General features: G+C 43.3%; 1 protein-coding gene across 1 annotated transcript in view; it reads right to left on the bottom strand.

The window, feature by feature from the left end:
- Nucleotides 1–363, bottom strand: part of TRABD2B (TraB domain containing 2B) — a 262,429-nt gene extending 262,066 nt beyond the window's left edge. The window contains exon 1 of the mRNA XM_041421843.1: nucleotides 63–363. Coding sequence (XP_041277777.1) covers nucleotides 63–170 — 108 coding nt within the window. The 5' untranslated portion in view covers nucleotides 171–363. The remainder of the gene's footprint in view (nucleotides 1–62) is intronic.
- Between the last annotated feature and the right edge of the window lie 15,338 nt (nucleotides 364–15,701).

Genomic DNA, 15,701 nt, shown 5'->3' with positions numbered 1-15,701 from the left:
CGCGGACACGCGCGCATCCCCCGAGGGCCGGCGCGCCCCCGGCCCGGCCCGGCCCGGCTCACCGAGCGGGGCAGGTCGCACTGCCCCGTGTCCATCTGCTCCCGCCGGGCCGCGGCGTCGGGCAGGAACCCCCCGAAGACGAAGCAGATCAGCGTCAGGTTGAGTTGCATCCCGCTTCCTCTTGGTCTCCTCTCTCTCCTTCCCAGATGAGCCTTTTTGGATTTCTAGGATCTTTTTTTTTTTCCTCCCCCCTCCTCCTGCTCTTCCCCTTTTTTTTTTTTTTTTTTAGGCTTTTTTTTTTTTTTTATTCAAACAAACTTTGCCAGTCCCATCTGCATCTGACAAGTGCAGGGGGAAGGACTGGCTGCCCCAGCGGCGGCTGCGGCTGAGGGGCGGCGGTGCTTCCCCGGCGCCCGCCCGTCCCGCGGCACCTGCGCGGCGCGTCCCTCGCGTTAAACACCGACATCGCGAAACCGAGAAGTTCCGACATCCCCAAACTCGATCAGTTGTCAGAGTCAGTCCGACGGGGCTTGTCACGGGCAGGAACCGAGCTCAGCCGGCTCCCCGGGGGACGCCCTGGGGCGCCCCCGCTCAGCCCTCACGGGCTGCGCTGACCCGCGCGGTCAGGACATGTCCGGCTTTCCCGGGCCCCTCCGAGCCCGGCGGGGAGGGCAGGACAAGGACGTGGCCCTTGCATGGCACGGGCAGCGCCGTACCGTGTACCTCAGCTGTCCTCACCGAGACCCCTGCCTCCTGAGCTTCACAGGAGGATGGAAGGAAGGAAACTTGTGTCGTTTTCAAACATGCACCATTAGCGATCCAGCTTCCACTTGGACCAAAAAGCCTCAGCAGCACGACCTGAGGTGATTTTGGTGACGGGAGCACTTCCAGGATCCCTGAGCGTCTGGAATCCTCTGTGGAGGTGGTTGCAGAAGGTGTTTGAGTTCAGCAGCGCCAACTCACAGACTTACCCTGTGTTTAAAGAGTTTCAGAGCAGAAGACAGGTTGACAGTGCCTGTCACCGTCAGATGCCAGACCTCCTGCCTCTCCAGATCCATTCTGGGCAGGGATGGGAGTCAGGGTGCCAGACAGAGAACTTTCTACCTGCAGGATACTGTCCGGTCCCGGGTATTACCCTCATCCTGCTGTGTGCAGCAAAGCCAATCTGTGTCCTGGCTTGCCCATCACTTCCCTGACTGTAAACCCTGTCCAAAACTGGGAAGTTCCTCAGTGTATTGACATTATCAAAACTACCAAAATTTACATGATGAAACCCAGTCATTACTATAATGGTGCACAGAGCCAGCAGAGTTTTGCCAAGGACAGTGACAGACTCGGGCCCACCTGGATGTAAATGTGGCTTCCTGAGAGCCCCATGGAGACTGTGAGGGACACCCGGTTGCTGTGGTGACTGATGGACCAAAGCAGCCACACAGGTGGAAGGCACTTTGGAACCACTGTGTGTGCATCCCCTGCACGCTGCTCCTGGAAGGATAGCATCCTCCTCACCACAGTGTTGGAACCAGCAGCTCCTTTCTGAGTAATGCCACTCATCCTCTTCTGTCTCCTCCCAGATCTTCCAGACAGGTAAAAATCAGGCGGAGTAAGGGACTGGTTTTTCCGCATTGTGTTTCTAGTTCTTTAATATTTCAAATAAATATTCAATTTTCTGGTTCCACCCTGAGAGATATGGTTCAGATAAGGGAAAAATAGAGAAGAACAGAGAGGCAGAAGGATTTTTAGCACACAGGGTGTCCCATCACTGCAGTACAGGACGGTCCAGTGAGACAACCAAGTTGTGTCTGGGTACTAGAGTCACCTTTGGCTCTGTGGGACATCTGTTGGAATATGGAGTGGCAGTAGCTGTGTGTGTGTTGCTTTGTAGGCAGTGATTGCTCTTGTGCCCTCCCCACCAACTCACTTCCCTGGCATTGCTGATGTGATGGCACAATCCCACAAGGATGGGGAGGGCAGGGCCTTGCTTCATATGCCCACAGCATCTTTCTCTCTGCGGCAGCCTCACCTTTCTCCCAAGTGTGCCTCAGCACACGCTGCCAGCCTGCCCACCCCAAATGTGCAGGCTGCTGCCTGGTCACTGTAGCTGTGCCCAGACCTGAAATTAAGGTCCAGAGCAGGAAAGCTGTGCAGTCCATGTCCCAGCAGATGTCACACAACAAGGGCTAAGTAGAGTCACAGCACAGGATCCTGTTGCTTTTCCCTAAGCTGCCACAAACTATTTCAAAGCTACAGGCTTGATGCTGTCACGACACTGTAACACAGGACTGCATTTGCTCCACCTGGATCAAACTCTCCTTGCATTCAGCAAGTGCCGCGTCCAAAGTGGCATGGCTGCACTTGCCTGGCTTAGTAGCTTTGACTTGATCTACCCAAATCTCTTCCAAAGCCATGAAAGAACAGAGTGGCCTCGTCAGGAGGCTGGTAGGGACAGCAGGAGTGACGTGACCCAGAATCTCACGCCCTGGAGAAGACGCCTGGGAGGTCTGTGAGGATGTGAGGCCCTGCTCGGTGCCGGGTGCTGCGCTGTGAGGGAGGCGATTGCCCTCATCGATAGCGTACATATCAAAGCACCCAGGGCAAGAATAAACAAACATCTTTGGCACTGTGCTCGTCTTCCATGAGCCAAAAGGCAGGTGTGTGTGTGTGTATGTGTGTGGATAGCAAGTTTTCCAGCCATTTCCCTGAACTCAGCCCTGATGTTGCAAGAACTGTCTAGCTGTGAAAACACGGCCTCGCCTTGATTTATGCGGCTTGTGGGTAAGATGACTAAGAAGAAGGGGGGGGGGGGGGGGAAGAACGGAACAGGAACAGAAATCCCACCGGGAGCATGATGAGGGTGTGTACAGATTTGGTGGGACAGTCAGGTTGGGGAAACTGCAGCCAGAGCTTCAGGCAGTAGGAAGAGGAGACCACAAAACCACATGATATGTGTCATGATGTTCCACCTAAGATACAAAAGCATGCCACAAGTTTTATGAAGGCAACTCTTTGGTAACAGTAAAGAAATTAATTATTTTGTGAAATTGTAACTTTTTTTTCTCCTTCAGATGAGTTCCATATGTCCTCGTGATTTTTACTTTTAAACACAGCAGTTTAGAACAAATCTTAAGTAACATTTAGCCTTCGTCTAAAGTAAATATTTACAAAAACACTAAATAATGGCGCTGATCTTTGGAAAATGTGTATTGCTCCCTACCTGCTACTGTTTTGTGCCTATCTTGACTAACAGAGGGGCTTTGTAATAAAGCCCAAGGCTGTAAAAACAGTGTAACAGTGTGATTAGAAGTAATCAGGTGGAAAATACTGACTATTAAAAACTGTGAAGAGAAAGGAGGGCTAAGATGCAAATGGAAGGTTCAGTTAGTTTGGTTTTATCAAATTTTAAGAAAATTAATGAGAGAATTGGCTTTTAATCTTACAAAAGCTGTATTTTTGCGGAAGCATAATAAATAGTTATAGCTGTTATTTATGTCATGTATCATTTTCAAAGAACCTTACTAAATAAATATTAATCATTTCACCAACCACTTAAAGGCAACCACTTTAGGGGTGTGGTGAGGCAACAACTTACCAAGTGAGTTGTGCTTAAACAGGAAGTGAAGACAGCCAGATTCAATAAGGAGTCCGTGTGGGTATAAAAAATATTTGTGGAGGCTTTAACAATATGTTTAATGAGGTAAAACAAAACTCCATGGAATGGAGGGTAGATTTCTTTGTTAATGAGAAGCATGCATTGAAACTTGTAATTACAGTGAGTTTCCAACAGGTAAAGAAGATTATTAGATATGAGAAAACAGTTTGTGAGGGCTCAGTATTTGCATGCAGGGAAGTGTAACATTTTTTTTTTAAAGAATGTGCTCCTCTCTGCTCACCTTCCTCACAGGAAAAACACCATATTGTTGGCCTGTACTGTAGCAGTATTTCACTGTCTCCACCTTTCATTTGAAGGCACCCAGTGGATTTCATGTGAAGGCACCCGGTGAATTTCAGTCTTTGCATTTCTTAAAACCTTCCTCCAGTAAGGAACTCCACTGGCCAGTGACTCTCCCCAAACCTCTCCTGTGTCAAAACTGGAAGAGTAAGAACTCAGCTTTTCTTTTTTCTATGAATGAAGCTGAAAGTGTCTTCTGCTCCTGCCAGAGATGGTAGATGAGATTCAATCTTCTTGTATGCTACAGATCACAGAACAATTTAGGTCGGAAGGAACTTCCTGAGGTTTCTCGTCCAACCACTCTGAGCAGGGTTCATTTCAATGTTCGACCATGCTGCTGAAGTTCAATTAAAGATGCTAATTAGATTTCTTTACTCTTATACACAGGTGGCGTTCTCTGTAGCTGTCCTGGACTCAAAAAATTATTATGCCTAAAGCAGTTGCACCGCTAGCTGTCATGCCATGACTTGTTACTTGCTGTGACACCTGTGCTGTGATGTGTCTGGCAAATAGATTTTCCTGCAGAAGATTGATTTTGATGTTGTAGTCACATAAAACATCGTTGCTCAGCTGTGCAATTCATGATTTGAAACATGCAGTTGTCAGATGAACAAGCCTCCACTACTTAAAGCTGTCATTCCGAAACTGCTGAATTACCACAACTCTTTCAATGTTTCACTTTTTTTTTCGTGTGTGTTGCAAGCAGTACAATGTAGTCACTGTAGTCAATCTTACATTTTCTTGTCTGTTTGTCCTTCTGTGTCCAATTCAGTGTCTTTTGTCTCAGTGTAGCAAAAACAACCAATCTAGTTCTTGAAGAAAATCCCCCCTCAGTCCTGGCATCCTCCCTTCTAAGAGGGAGGTACAAATTTTGCAGACCAACCAGCATTAATAGCTTGTATTACATTTTGCAAAGTCTCACCTTGTGCTGTGGCCTCTGCAATGACAGACCACATCCTGCCTGAGACTAGGCGTGTAAATAGCTGAAGAAAACCTTTCCCAGTGTCAGACTCTGGAATGCATTCTCCCTCTGTATAAAGTTTAGTCTGTGCTTGTGTATGTCTATATTGTTACCTATGCACATCTCTAAGAAGGTGTATGTAGCTATGTGTTTATATATATTAGTGCATTCATATATACACATATATATATGTATGTGTATATATATATATACACACAAGATGATGGGATAGGTGAGTGCTATTAATGCTCCTTTATATGCTTTTCAATCCTTTTCCCCATCCTCTCAAAAATATTCTGAATTTTAGCTTATGGAGAAGGAAAAAGCCTCTCCTTTTCTGATGTCCTACCACAAGTATGGTGGAGCCTGTGTTTTTAACATCTTCTGTCTGCACCTGAAGCAGAACACTACTGTTCCATTCCTAAAGCATATTGAATCAGAGGGAATGTGAAAAAAAGATCTGAAAGCAGCTCGTCCACCTGAACAGAAGTAATCTCCCTGCTGTATAGAAAAAGGCCATAGCTGTTTCCATAGCACTGCAGATTATCTCCTTGAGGCCTAATAAGCAAAGAGATTTCTTCCTGTTCAACATAGTTCAGTAATCAGTTCCAAAAGCTCCACTTAATTTCATAAACAGTTGAAGCCTCTTTCATGTTTGGAGAATGATTGTGAGTTCAGCTGCTCAAGAGTCCTCTAAATGCTTCACTCTTTATTGTTATTCACTCTATTTTCTTTTCCTGGTTTCTACATTGCCATTGATATATACAGCCTGGGTATCATATTATGTTCATTGGCATTTATTAATGAGAAGCCTCAGAGGGTTTTTTAAGTGGGGTGAGTCTTTATTATAAGGCAGCTAAACTGGCCCTCCAAGACAGCACTTCTGAAAGAGAGTCTGCATCTTTGGCCTAACCTGGGGCAGAATATTCCAAGGAAATCCAATAATGTTGTGTGCATGTCTGATGTAGTTCATTTGCCAACAGCATTCCTATTTCAGTGGCTTGGAACACGTAATAGACATGCAAAACATGCCAAAATTTTGGCAATTTGGTGTAAAAAGTGCTGCTTTTTTCTTTTGGCAGAATATGGCTCACATTCGTTGCGTGTGTGTGGGCCTGCTCCTTATTAAACTCATGGTCCTTTTTTTCCAGTAACCACTTCAGTGCTGTGAATCAACATAACCAGTTCAGAAAAACACCATCTGTCGATTGGATAACCAAAAGTCTAGTTAGCTGGAAGTTTTATAGATCACAAAGTCTCACTGAGTCCATTTTTATGTTAATAAATTCCACCATGGAATATTTTCTGATGTCACATGGTAGAAGTGCCCCAAATAAATAGCGGCTGAAGCATTTTCCATTATTTATCACAGTGTTTTGTGAGCTTAACAATAGAAATTGGCCAGGATCTAAACTTCCCTAATCTCAGAATGCCATACGAGTGTGTCTGTTTGGTTTTGTGAATCTTAGACAAGTAGATTTGGAAGGGATCTGATCTAGCCTGGCCAGAGCTGGGTCAGGTGGACCTCCACTATCCCAACCAGATGTTCATCTCGCTTAGGAGTGGAGGCTGTGGGTAGCCCTCTGTGATAGCTACTGACCTCATTTCATCCATCCTGTGCCATCCATTCTTTTGATTCAGGTCACCTGCATTCCTGCTTTTTAATAGTGGTCCAGCACAAAGCTATTGCTCCTCCAGACCAGTGTGCAAATTCTTGGTGAAACCTCCCAAGTCATCCTGAGTCCATTAAAAAGGGTAAATAACAAATTTGCCTACAAAGTTATAAAATTACTTCTAAGTAAGGCTAAGGAGGAGGACTCTGCCTTAGTGCTAAGTGGTGCTGAGAGACCATGAGGCTCAAAATTCATGCCAGCGCTTCAGCAATGATTTTGCAGGTTCATCATGGGGATGGCCTTCTCTCTGGATTTCAACACCTGCATTTCAGCCTGTGATGGTGTTTCCTGATAAATGGGCTGCTGGGAATGCCACAGCCAGTATGTGCTACCTGCACATGGGTTTCTAGGGCACCTGCTGCAGGAGAAATCTGGCTGCCTCCTTTTATGAGAAATCTGGTCGTGGTTATTAGAAGGGAATCCTAACCATCTCTATGCTGTATCCCTTGTCCTGTTCCCCAGGGGGAAAATGACAGGGAGCCTTTTTCAATACCTGTCATTTTCTTGTAGCACTACCAGTTCTCTGTCCAAATCATGGTTTTGTCCTGTTTTTAGGAACTCTCAGGTGAGGAGCAGTGCATATGTATATTGTACAGCCACATACCTAATGTGGAGTCCTACTCATTTCTTTCTGTTGCCTGGAAACAACTTCTGCAGGTTTGAGTAGAACATATAAATGCACTTAATCGTGTGGAAGAAGCTTTGACATTTCAGATCGTAGTAATCTTCCCCTTTCCTTCCTCATGTGCAAGTCAAAGTGGCTTATACATTTGAGATCCAGCTGTGCATGCTTGGATCTGTGATACTCAGCCCATACTTTGAAGCTACTCCTGCCCTGAAATCACACTGTGTATATCCATTCCAAGCTGTAGGGAAGAATTAATCAAATAAAACCTGATGCCCTGCTGTGCTAAAGCACCTCACGACTTCACTGTCTCTTCTTACATATCTTCTGATTATTGCAGAACTATAAAGCTCTTCTATTGCTTCTTTGAAACAAATTTTAAATAGTCCCAGTAATCCTTTTGGACTTGAGAAAAAATAAACATTTCACACTCTGGCAAGTCCCTGAAATACCTATAAGGGCTCCTCTGCTGAGCTGTCCTAGGGATATCAAGTTTGCTGAGATCTGGAAGGCTATGGCCAGGTCATCTCTTATTTATCTGGTAGGATCCCATTATCAGTATTTCACAAAAAATTACTGCTTTCAGGGCTTTTTTCAGTGCACTCTTTTCCAAACAGTTTGAGCAGACAAAGAGAAAAAACTGTTTTGGAAGGGTGTCTTTAGTGTGTGTTGATCAGTCCCAGTTTGTGTCTAATTGCTTTTCGTCTGCCTGCATGAGAAGTTAAGGACTAGTCTCTCGTTAGCACTGGTCATGTGGAAAGCACCAAAAAAGCAGGGAAAAAAACATCAAAAGAAATGTCATAATTTGGCAGGAAGAATGAGCTCTCCCTCCTTGTTAGAAACTAACTTTCTTTTCATGTGCAAGTAGATCTTGAAGGCACTGTGCTTTCTGAGCACATCTTCTTGTTGCATCTCTCTCCATACATGCTTAGCCCTGTGATGATAACTAGTTTCCAAACATGAAACAAAAGGATGAATTATGTCTGTATTCCTGTCAAGAGCAGAGAAATATAGCCACAATAAACCTAGAAGTTTGTAGGGTGAAGTAAAAAGAGAGACTTTCTTTTGAGAAGCAAAAAGTTATTACTATTTAAATCTCATTGAGATGATGATCCTTGGGATCATCAGTCACACTTTTTTGTTGTTGTTGCTAACTTACACATGCACACAGAAACTGCCTTTCATGGGTGAAAAATGTTTTGCTTATTCAGAACCCCTGTAGAAATAAACATCATTTTATATGTATCTGTACTGCTGGCAGCGAGGATTTTATTTGTCATGCCATGTGCCAAGCTTTCATTAGTCAAAGTGTGAAAAATCCCATTTGCTGTGTTTTGGAGAGTTCCCACTGGAAGCATTTAGAGAGCAATTCACTGATCTTTCAAGCCCTGGAAAGGAGAAGGGATCCCCTTGGGCACTGGCCAAAACCTTGGGACTCAGGGGTTCTGCTTTAGTCCTCAACTTTGTAACCCATCCTCTTTTTGACTCTGAGCAAATTGCTTCATCTGTCCACATCTTGAATCCCCAGTGACAAGGATCAGGCTTTCAAGTCATAAATTTGTTCAGTAGCATAAACTTAATATCTGAGATGCTAATATGGTGGTTACCACATGGTCAGACTCTTCAAGCTAAGTAAGTTTGATAAATGGAGGCAAGTCTGGCTCTGAACATAAGTTTTGGAGAAGGTCCAGAGTCCAAACAGCAGGAATCTTTGATTTCACTCTACACTGTCACAAAAAACCAAGCCCACTTTTCTGCACACTTGGATCTCTGCCACTGCTGAAGTCCAGGTCCTGCTCTCTGAATCCCAAGCCTACCTCATTTGGGGGCTGATACAGGGAGGTAAGATCCCTGCAGCATCCCCTATGAATGAGGTCACTGTGAAGATAATAAAGAGTCATGGAATAAGTAGAGCTGCCAAGCAAACGGCTTTAGCATGATGAATTTCACTTTGTGAAGCTGTGCATATACCAACAAATCTGCAAACTGAAGAGTTTGAGGTCTTGTGGAGGTTCACAGTCTGTGGTAATTGAGAGTAGGGCTGCAGCCCAGCCTCATCCCTAATGGGTTACAGCTGTGTAGGTCAGGTGACCAGTACTGAAGGTAATGAGACATTACCTGGAGTGCCCAGGTGTACTGACCAATCCCAAAAGGGTACAGAGGGCACACAGGTGCAATGCATGTACAATAAGGGTATTAAAGGTTGTGCTGAAGAAAAAGAATGGGTGGATGTTTCAGGCCTTCTGATGGGCTAGGGTGTTACTCTGTATGGGTGAATTGTCTCTACAGCCCCTATTCTTCTTTTTAGAAAACACCTAAAGGCCAACATGAATAAGATCAAACTCTGCTTATTCAGATGAAAAGTATTGCTCTAGTCCCCTGGCGGTTTGCTTTCTTTTTTTAGGAATGGTGTTGCCAAGTTCTGGACAGAATTTACAGAACAAATCTCTTTGCATTGTAATTCATTGCAAAGGATACCTGAGTTTATCAACTGAATTATAGCTGATGGAGCCTTATATCAATTCTTTAAGTGTCCTTTTGGCTTCTTTTTATGTTCCTTCTCTGCCCTCATCAAGATGCTCAATGAAAGACTTTAATCTATTTTCACCTTATTTAGAGGCACCAACGATAAAACAAATGAAATATTATTCTTTCTGAGTAGTAAATTTATAGCAGGCAATAACAAATCCATGAGAATTTATATGGCCTTTTGCCAAAGAAACCAAGGATTTGAATCCATACACTGAAAAATGTATGAATCTCTATTCTGGTGTTTAAAGAGCTGTGAGAAGTCCTTTTCTTAAATGAAATGAGAGAAAAGTCTCCCAAATCACCTATGACCCTCCTTTTAAAGCCTGAGTGTTGTCAGAAGTTTAAAACTTTATTAAGACTTTCTCATGCTTTTAGCTCCATGATGTATCTTAAGAGGCTGAAGGTATGAAAAGAATGAAGGCATTGTAGGATCAAACAGCTGAGCTTCCATTATCCATGCATGGGACAATGTGACTCAAGGCTCAGTGTCCATGTCTGCCCACGGAGATAAGGATTAGAAGCCTGACCAGATCTTCCCCTGAAGGAGCCACAGAATATGGCAAGATACTCCCTTTGAACTGGAACAGCATCATTCCTAAAACTGAACTGTTCCTGACCTCCTGCAGCCTCTGTTCATTATCTGTTGGTACCTCTTTCCTTGCTGCTGTTCCCTCAGTCAGCTTCCCACAAAAGGCACTGTGCTCTCCTCCCAGGAAACCCTGTGTTCACTGGCTGAACACTATGTTGGAGTTATTTTGCTCTTTCTGTTCTCCTCTGTTGCTTCTCTTGTGACTCAGTCATGTTGGAGAATAAATGAGGTATCAGTATCAAACCAGCCTGGACCCCACTGAGGTTTCTTCCTCTAGTCTTGGATTTGAACTCTCTGTTCTGAGAAGCCTCTCAAGAATGCCTGACCATCACAGTGTCTTGCTTGCTTGGACAGCTCAGGTCTTTGTGGCTCAGTAGTTAAGGGAATCCACTGCATCTCTAGATGGGCATTTCCCGGGCTGCCTGCTAGGGCACAGTTGGGGATCATGTGCCTGCAGAGCTTGCTTTAATATTGCTGGCAAATCCCACCATGTCTTCACCAGTCCTTGTTTGACTATGCATGTGGAAGTCTTCAGACATGTCTGCAGTCAGATGCTTGCCGTGTTTTCAATCAACACAATTCAGTTTTAAATTATAGCTCTAAGAGCTTTTCAGGCTGTGCCGACGAGCCTGGTCCCAAAAAAATAAAAAACAAACAACAAACAACCAAGCTCCAAACCAGTGTGCTTTGAGGAGAAGAACGGAGGGAAAGTGACATCCATTCCGGGAAGGAAGAAGCAAGAATAACAAAATCTGGCACCCTGGCCTGTGTTTGCTCTAATGATGCATCTCCATGTGCTTCATGTCCTTTGGTAACACTGCCCTTTCCGTGCCACGTTGTGGATCGTCAGATGAGGAAGCTTGGCCCAAAATAAACGCCAGGCTGCTTTTCATCTCGGGGATTTGTTTGTGCCAAGCGAACAAAGTAACTTCTTTGTGGCTGTTTGCATTTGTCGTTCCAAGTTGTCTGAGCACTGGGTTATAAATACACACCACCGATTGATAGCCTCAATATGTCCAGTCGGACGAGCTTTGCGTGCTGGCAAGGAAAGGATTTGGCTTGCCTTAATTATTTTTGTTTTAATACTTTTTAAAAATGTTTGATATAAATCAAAGATACTGTAAATATAACACAGGAGGAGCGGGTTCCTTCCTTACCCGTATTTTAGACTGGGTTTCTGTCCAAAGATTTTAGGTAAATTTTGTTTCTTATGTGTACTTTACAGTCATGTTTGTAAAGAGGTGATGTCAAGCTATGTGTGTTATTTAATGTTATTGACATTTTTAACGCAGAAATAAAATGAAGTCAGAATTTTATCAATTTACCTCCTCTTAGAGGAGATGCAAAGTATGAGAGGAACGTGAAAGGCTGAGTTGTTCTGAGCTCTGCCTTAGGAGTGCTCATGGTAAGCCCAGACCTGCTGTCCTGGGCCTGTGACAAAAAAGCCTGTTAATCACCGGTGATTCTGAGCAGCCTGAGCTAAACCCTGAGTCTGGGGGACTCTCAGCCAAATCCTGACTCCTTCATCAAGGAATGTTCAGCCTTCTAGACTTGCTTTAGTTCTGCACCCACCCCCAGCCCCTACCACTGAAAAACAATGCTGGTGAAAAATGCCTCTTTGGGAATTTAATTTGTATGGAAAACATTTTATTTTTGTATCCAAATATTCCAGTCTGTGTAGGGTTTTCCATTCGCTTTCAGCAGACACTTTTTCACTGTTTTTCTCATCCAAAATTCTTATTAAGAAACTGGATGCTTTTACCAAAAATGGGCATCTTTTCCTTCTCCTTTACCCCCTTCTCCGTTCACTACATCCCCTGAAAGCAAGCTAAAGTAAAGAAAGCACATTTCTTTTTAAAAAAATCCCATGGAATTGATTTTGTTGTGGTTAATGTCTGCTTTGTCTGTCTTCTGTCTGGAAGAAAATTCCTTGAAACATTATCAGACAGTGCATCTCTACAGCCCAAATGAGGTTCTAAACATCTCATTTATTCACTTATATGATACTCCAGTAACCATAATTGCAGTCATTGGCTTATTTGCAATTGGTATATCTAAACAGTTGTGCACAGTCGTTTAAAAACTGGATCCCTTTCCAAAGGTCTCAGCCTCAGACACATTTCTGGAAGAATGTGCTTACTGCATGCAGTGAGATGCCATGTGTTGTTAGGTATACATGCACATGTATTTTTTTATTAATGTATCTATATCTATTTATAAAATACGTACATGTGGTTGGAAGTGAAAAAACACAATCTCTTATGCCTGATTTTAGTTTTGCTTCGAGCCAAACTTTTCCAGGGTGACCTGGAAACAATGCCCACGCAGAGCAGGAGACAGATAGACCCAAGGCAATTTTACATGGTGATGACTCAGTTTTGCTTTCAGGTTCTGGTGCAGAAGAAGAATATGGGACCATGTCGATGCGTGGCAGTGTGGGAATGTACATGCTGGATCTGTGTGGATTGAACTGGCCAACATCAGTCTGTTCCAGACAGTCTAACAGTGAGTGAGCCTTCACAGGGTGAGGTTCACACTGAAAAAGCATGAAAGAAAATAGACCTGTGGGTCTGTGTCCCTTTGTAAATCCACTTTGCAGAAGTGGGCTTCTTACTTGCACTTACTCCTGTGTGTGTAAGTTAAGGGGGCGAGTAATATAAATTGAAGCCTAATTTTTTCTTTGAAGCCATTAACACCCACCCACAAGCAACAGGAAACAGACTTCAACTTTAATTAGTACCAACACATTCAAAATTCACCGTATATTTGCCTCAAGAGCAGCAAAGCAGCTTCAAAGCTAAAAGCTTCTTCACTTTCTAAGTAATAATGAGGTATTAATGAGGCAATTAGGGGCTTGTAAACATGGTGTCAAAGAGATATGAACTAATCACCAGCAACAGGAAAAAGACAGATCCCTCTGACTTCAGTGCTCTGCTCTCTCTCTAGGCCCCTGAGGCATTCTGTGCTTGTAAACTAATCCACAAAAATGTTCTAGATTAATTCAAAACACTATCCACTTTTTAATTCCCTGACTGTCTTCGGGCTTGTTTCTGAATAGATGCTCTGTGTGAAGGCTTTTAAATACGTACTTTTGTTATTGCAATAAAACCCAGATTGAAGTTCTCTTGCACTAAGCTGTCAATTTATATTTGGCTCTTTTCTTAGATACATATGAAATACTTCTAAATAATTTGTTAGAGTATTTCTTGCAGTTTATTTCCTTTTAGGCTATTTAATTAAAAAAGTAAAGCATGTAATTTAATTAAAACAGACAAACACCAGGAATTTGCCCCTAGAATTTGAAATGTTTGCGTTGAAAATGAAGGATTAAACACACCAGTTAAATCTTGGAGTGATGCAGAGGGGCAGGGACAAACATTTCCCCTCGCAGATTTGTTAGCTTGAATGTTGGACTGGGATTAGTGCAATGTGATTTTATGAGAGTAGAGTCTCTTTCGATTCTCATTTCCTTGTAGCAACAGAGTTCAGATCTCATCTAGCTAATGCTGAATTCAACCTGTCATGCTGCTTTCTGTTGCTAAAGGAAAACTCACAGCAGGTTTATCCACAGTAAGATATCAAATGTTGTTCTGCTGTCATGGTACATTTTGAGGTTATCCCTATTAGAAAACCATAGGAGCCTTAAAGACCATCTTGTTCCAACTCCACTGCCATGGGCGGGGACACCTTCCACTAGACTGGGTTCCTCAAAGTCCCATCTTTGGCCTTGTGCACTTCCAGAGATGGGGCATCCACAGCTTCTCTGGACAACCTGTGTCAGTGTCTCACCACCCTCACAGTAAAGAATTTTTTTCCTAATGACTTGAAAGAATTTTGTATTTTTTAAGTAGAGAGAAAAAAAAAAGAAAAAGAAAAAAAAACAATATAAAAAATGTCACAGATATTCACAAGAGAGTGAAGCTTTAGGTAAAACATAGACTGAAGAATTTCGTGAGCTGGGAGCAAACACATCCTCACAACATCCCTGATATGTACACTCCAAATCTTCACACGACAGTTGAAATTCTGACCTCTGTGCTTCCTTCAAATTATCTCCACAGATGGTATTGCTCCACAACTGGAAGTACTACTGATTTGAGAGAGGATTTTTGGATATGGCATGTTGTCTCCTGGAGATTAGTGTGAAACTCCATATCCTTTCTCTGTGTGATCTCATTACAGTCAGCTCTCTAGGGGTGAAAAGTGAGTTCACTAAATCAACTTATTGTGAAAAAATATTTTGAAACATAACACATTGTGGTTTGATCCTGCATTCTCACAGGTATATGTTGGAAATCACTTGGTTGAAGTCAGTAACGTGTGTTAAGCTCTCAGAAGTCAAAACAGAATGGAGGCTCTAATAGTTTTTCCTACATCAGGAATTTGATCTAATCCATGGGAAAATTGTACATGAGTTCAACAGTCCAGCACTTTGCCTAGCAGTGTGCAGCTGATTATAACTCTGGACTTGTCCCTCCACAGTCCAGTCAAAAATAGTCTCCAAACATTTCTGAGAAGAATTCTTATAAAGATGATGACGGTGAATCATGGCTACAAATGGGAAAACCAGTACTGGCGCTTCCAGAAATTCGGTTTATTGTTTGAATTTTCAGCAGCATTTTCTTCTGGACTTTACTCACCTCTCATAGCAGCTGGTTATTGTTGCAGAAGAGATTCATGAGTGTTCAATACTGTCACAATTGGCTCTTCTAGAGGCTAGCTTGCAGAACTTGGTTGTCTCCTGCACTTAAGTCCATCTAATTCATGGCTGATTTAGAAAATTTCAGTATTTATTAAAACATTTGTACAATGAAGAATCAGCCTCCCCCTGTGGTCCTGTGCAGTCTAATAATGGCTCTCCCCTCAGTACTGATTCTTGCAAAGCTTTAGCTTGTACTTGGATATGACCAAATTTTTTTTCTGGATATGAAATTTTGTTGCAGCATCCCTGGTCAAACAAAGCAGCCCTTGGGTATCCCATTGTGTTTGTGGCAGGTTTTGGGAAAGACACCACCCCTTCCATGCTGCATGTAAATTCCCAGACCACAAGCACACACACTCCTGGCTTTCACCCAGAGCTTTGTGCATGGGAGCTCATAGTCATGTGAAGATTTTGGTGTGTGGTTGTAGGGCCAGGAAGGTTGACACTTGGGTGAAGATTTCATCAGCTCTCATGAAGCAAACACACACAGGCCAGTGTCACAGCCTTTCTGGTATTTTTTTCCTCAAGCACAAGAGCCATCAGTATCTGTGATGCTGTTAAGAAGAGACCACAGCTACAGACATCAGCTGCAAACACATCTTGGGTGTTTCCTCCCAGGCAGACAAAGTGCCTGAAGCCTCTGACTCTTACTGCAAGTTGAAAGGAGTTT

This window comes from Onychostruthus taczanowskii, unplaced genomic scaffold (genome assembly GCF_017590055.1).
Source record: "Onychostruthus taczanowskii isolate IOZ18803 unplaced genomic scaffold, ASM1759005v1 scaffold7, whole genome shotgun sequence".
In the NCBI taxonomy this organism is placed as follows: Eukaryota; Metazoa; Chordata; class Aves; order Passeriformes; family Passeridae; genus Onychostruthus; species Onychostruthus taczanowskii.
Note: the sequence above shows the minus strand (reverse complement) of the source record. Positions and strands in the feature narration are given on the sequence as shown.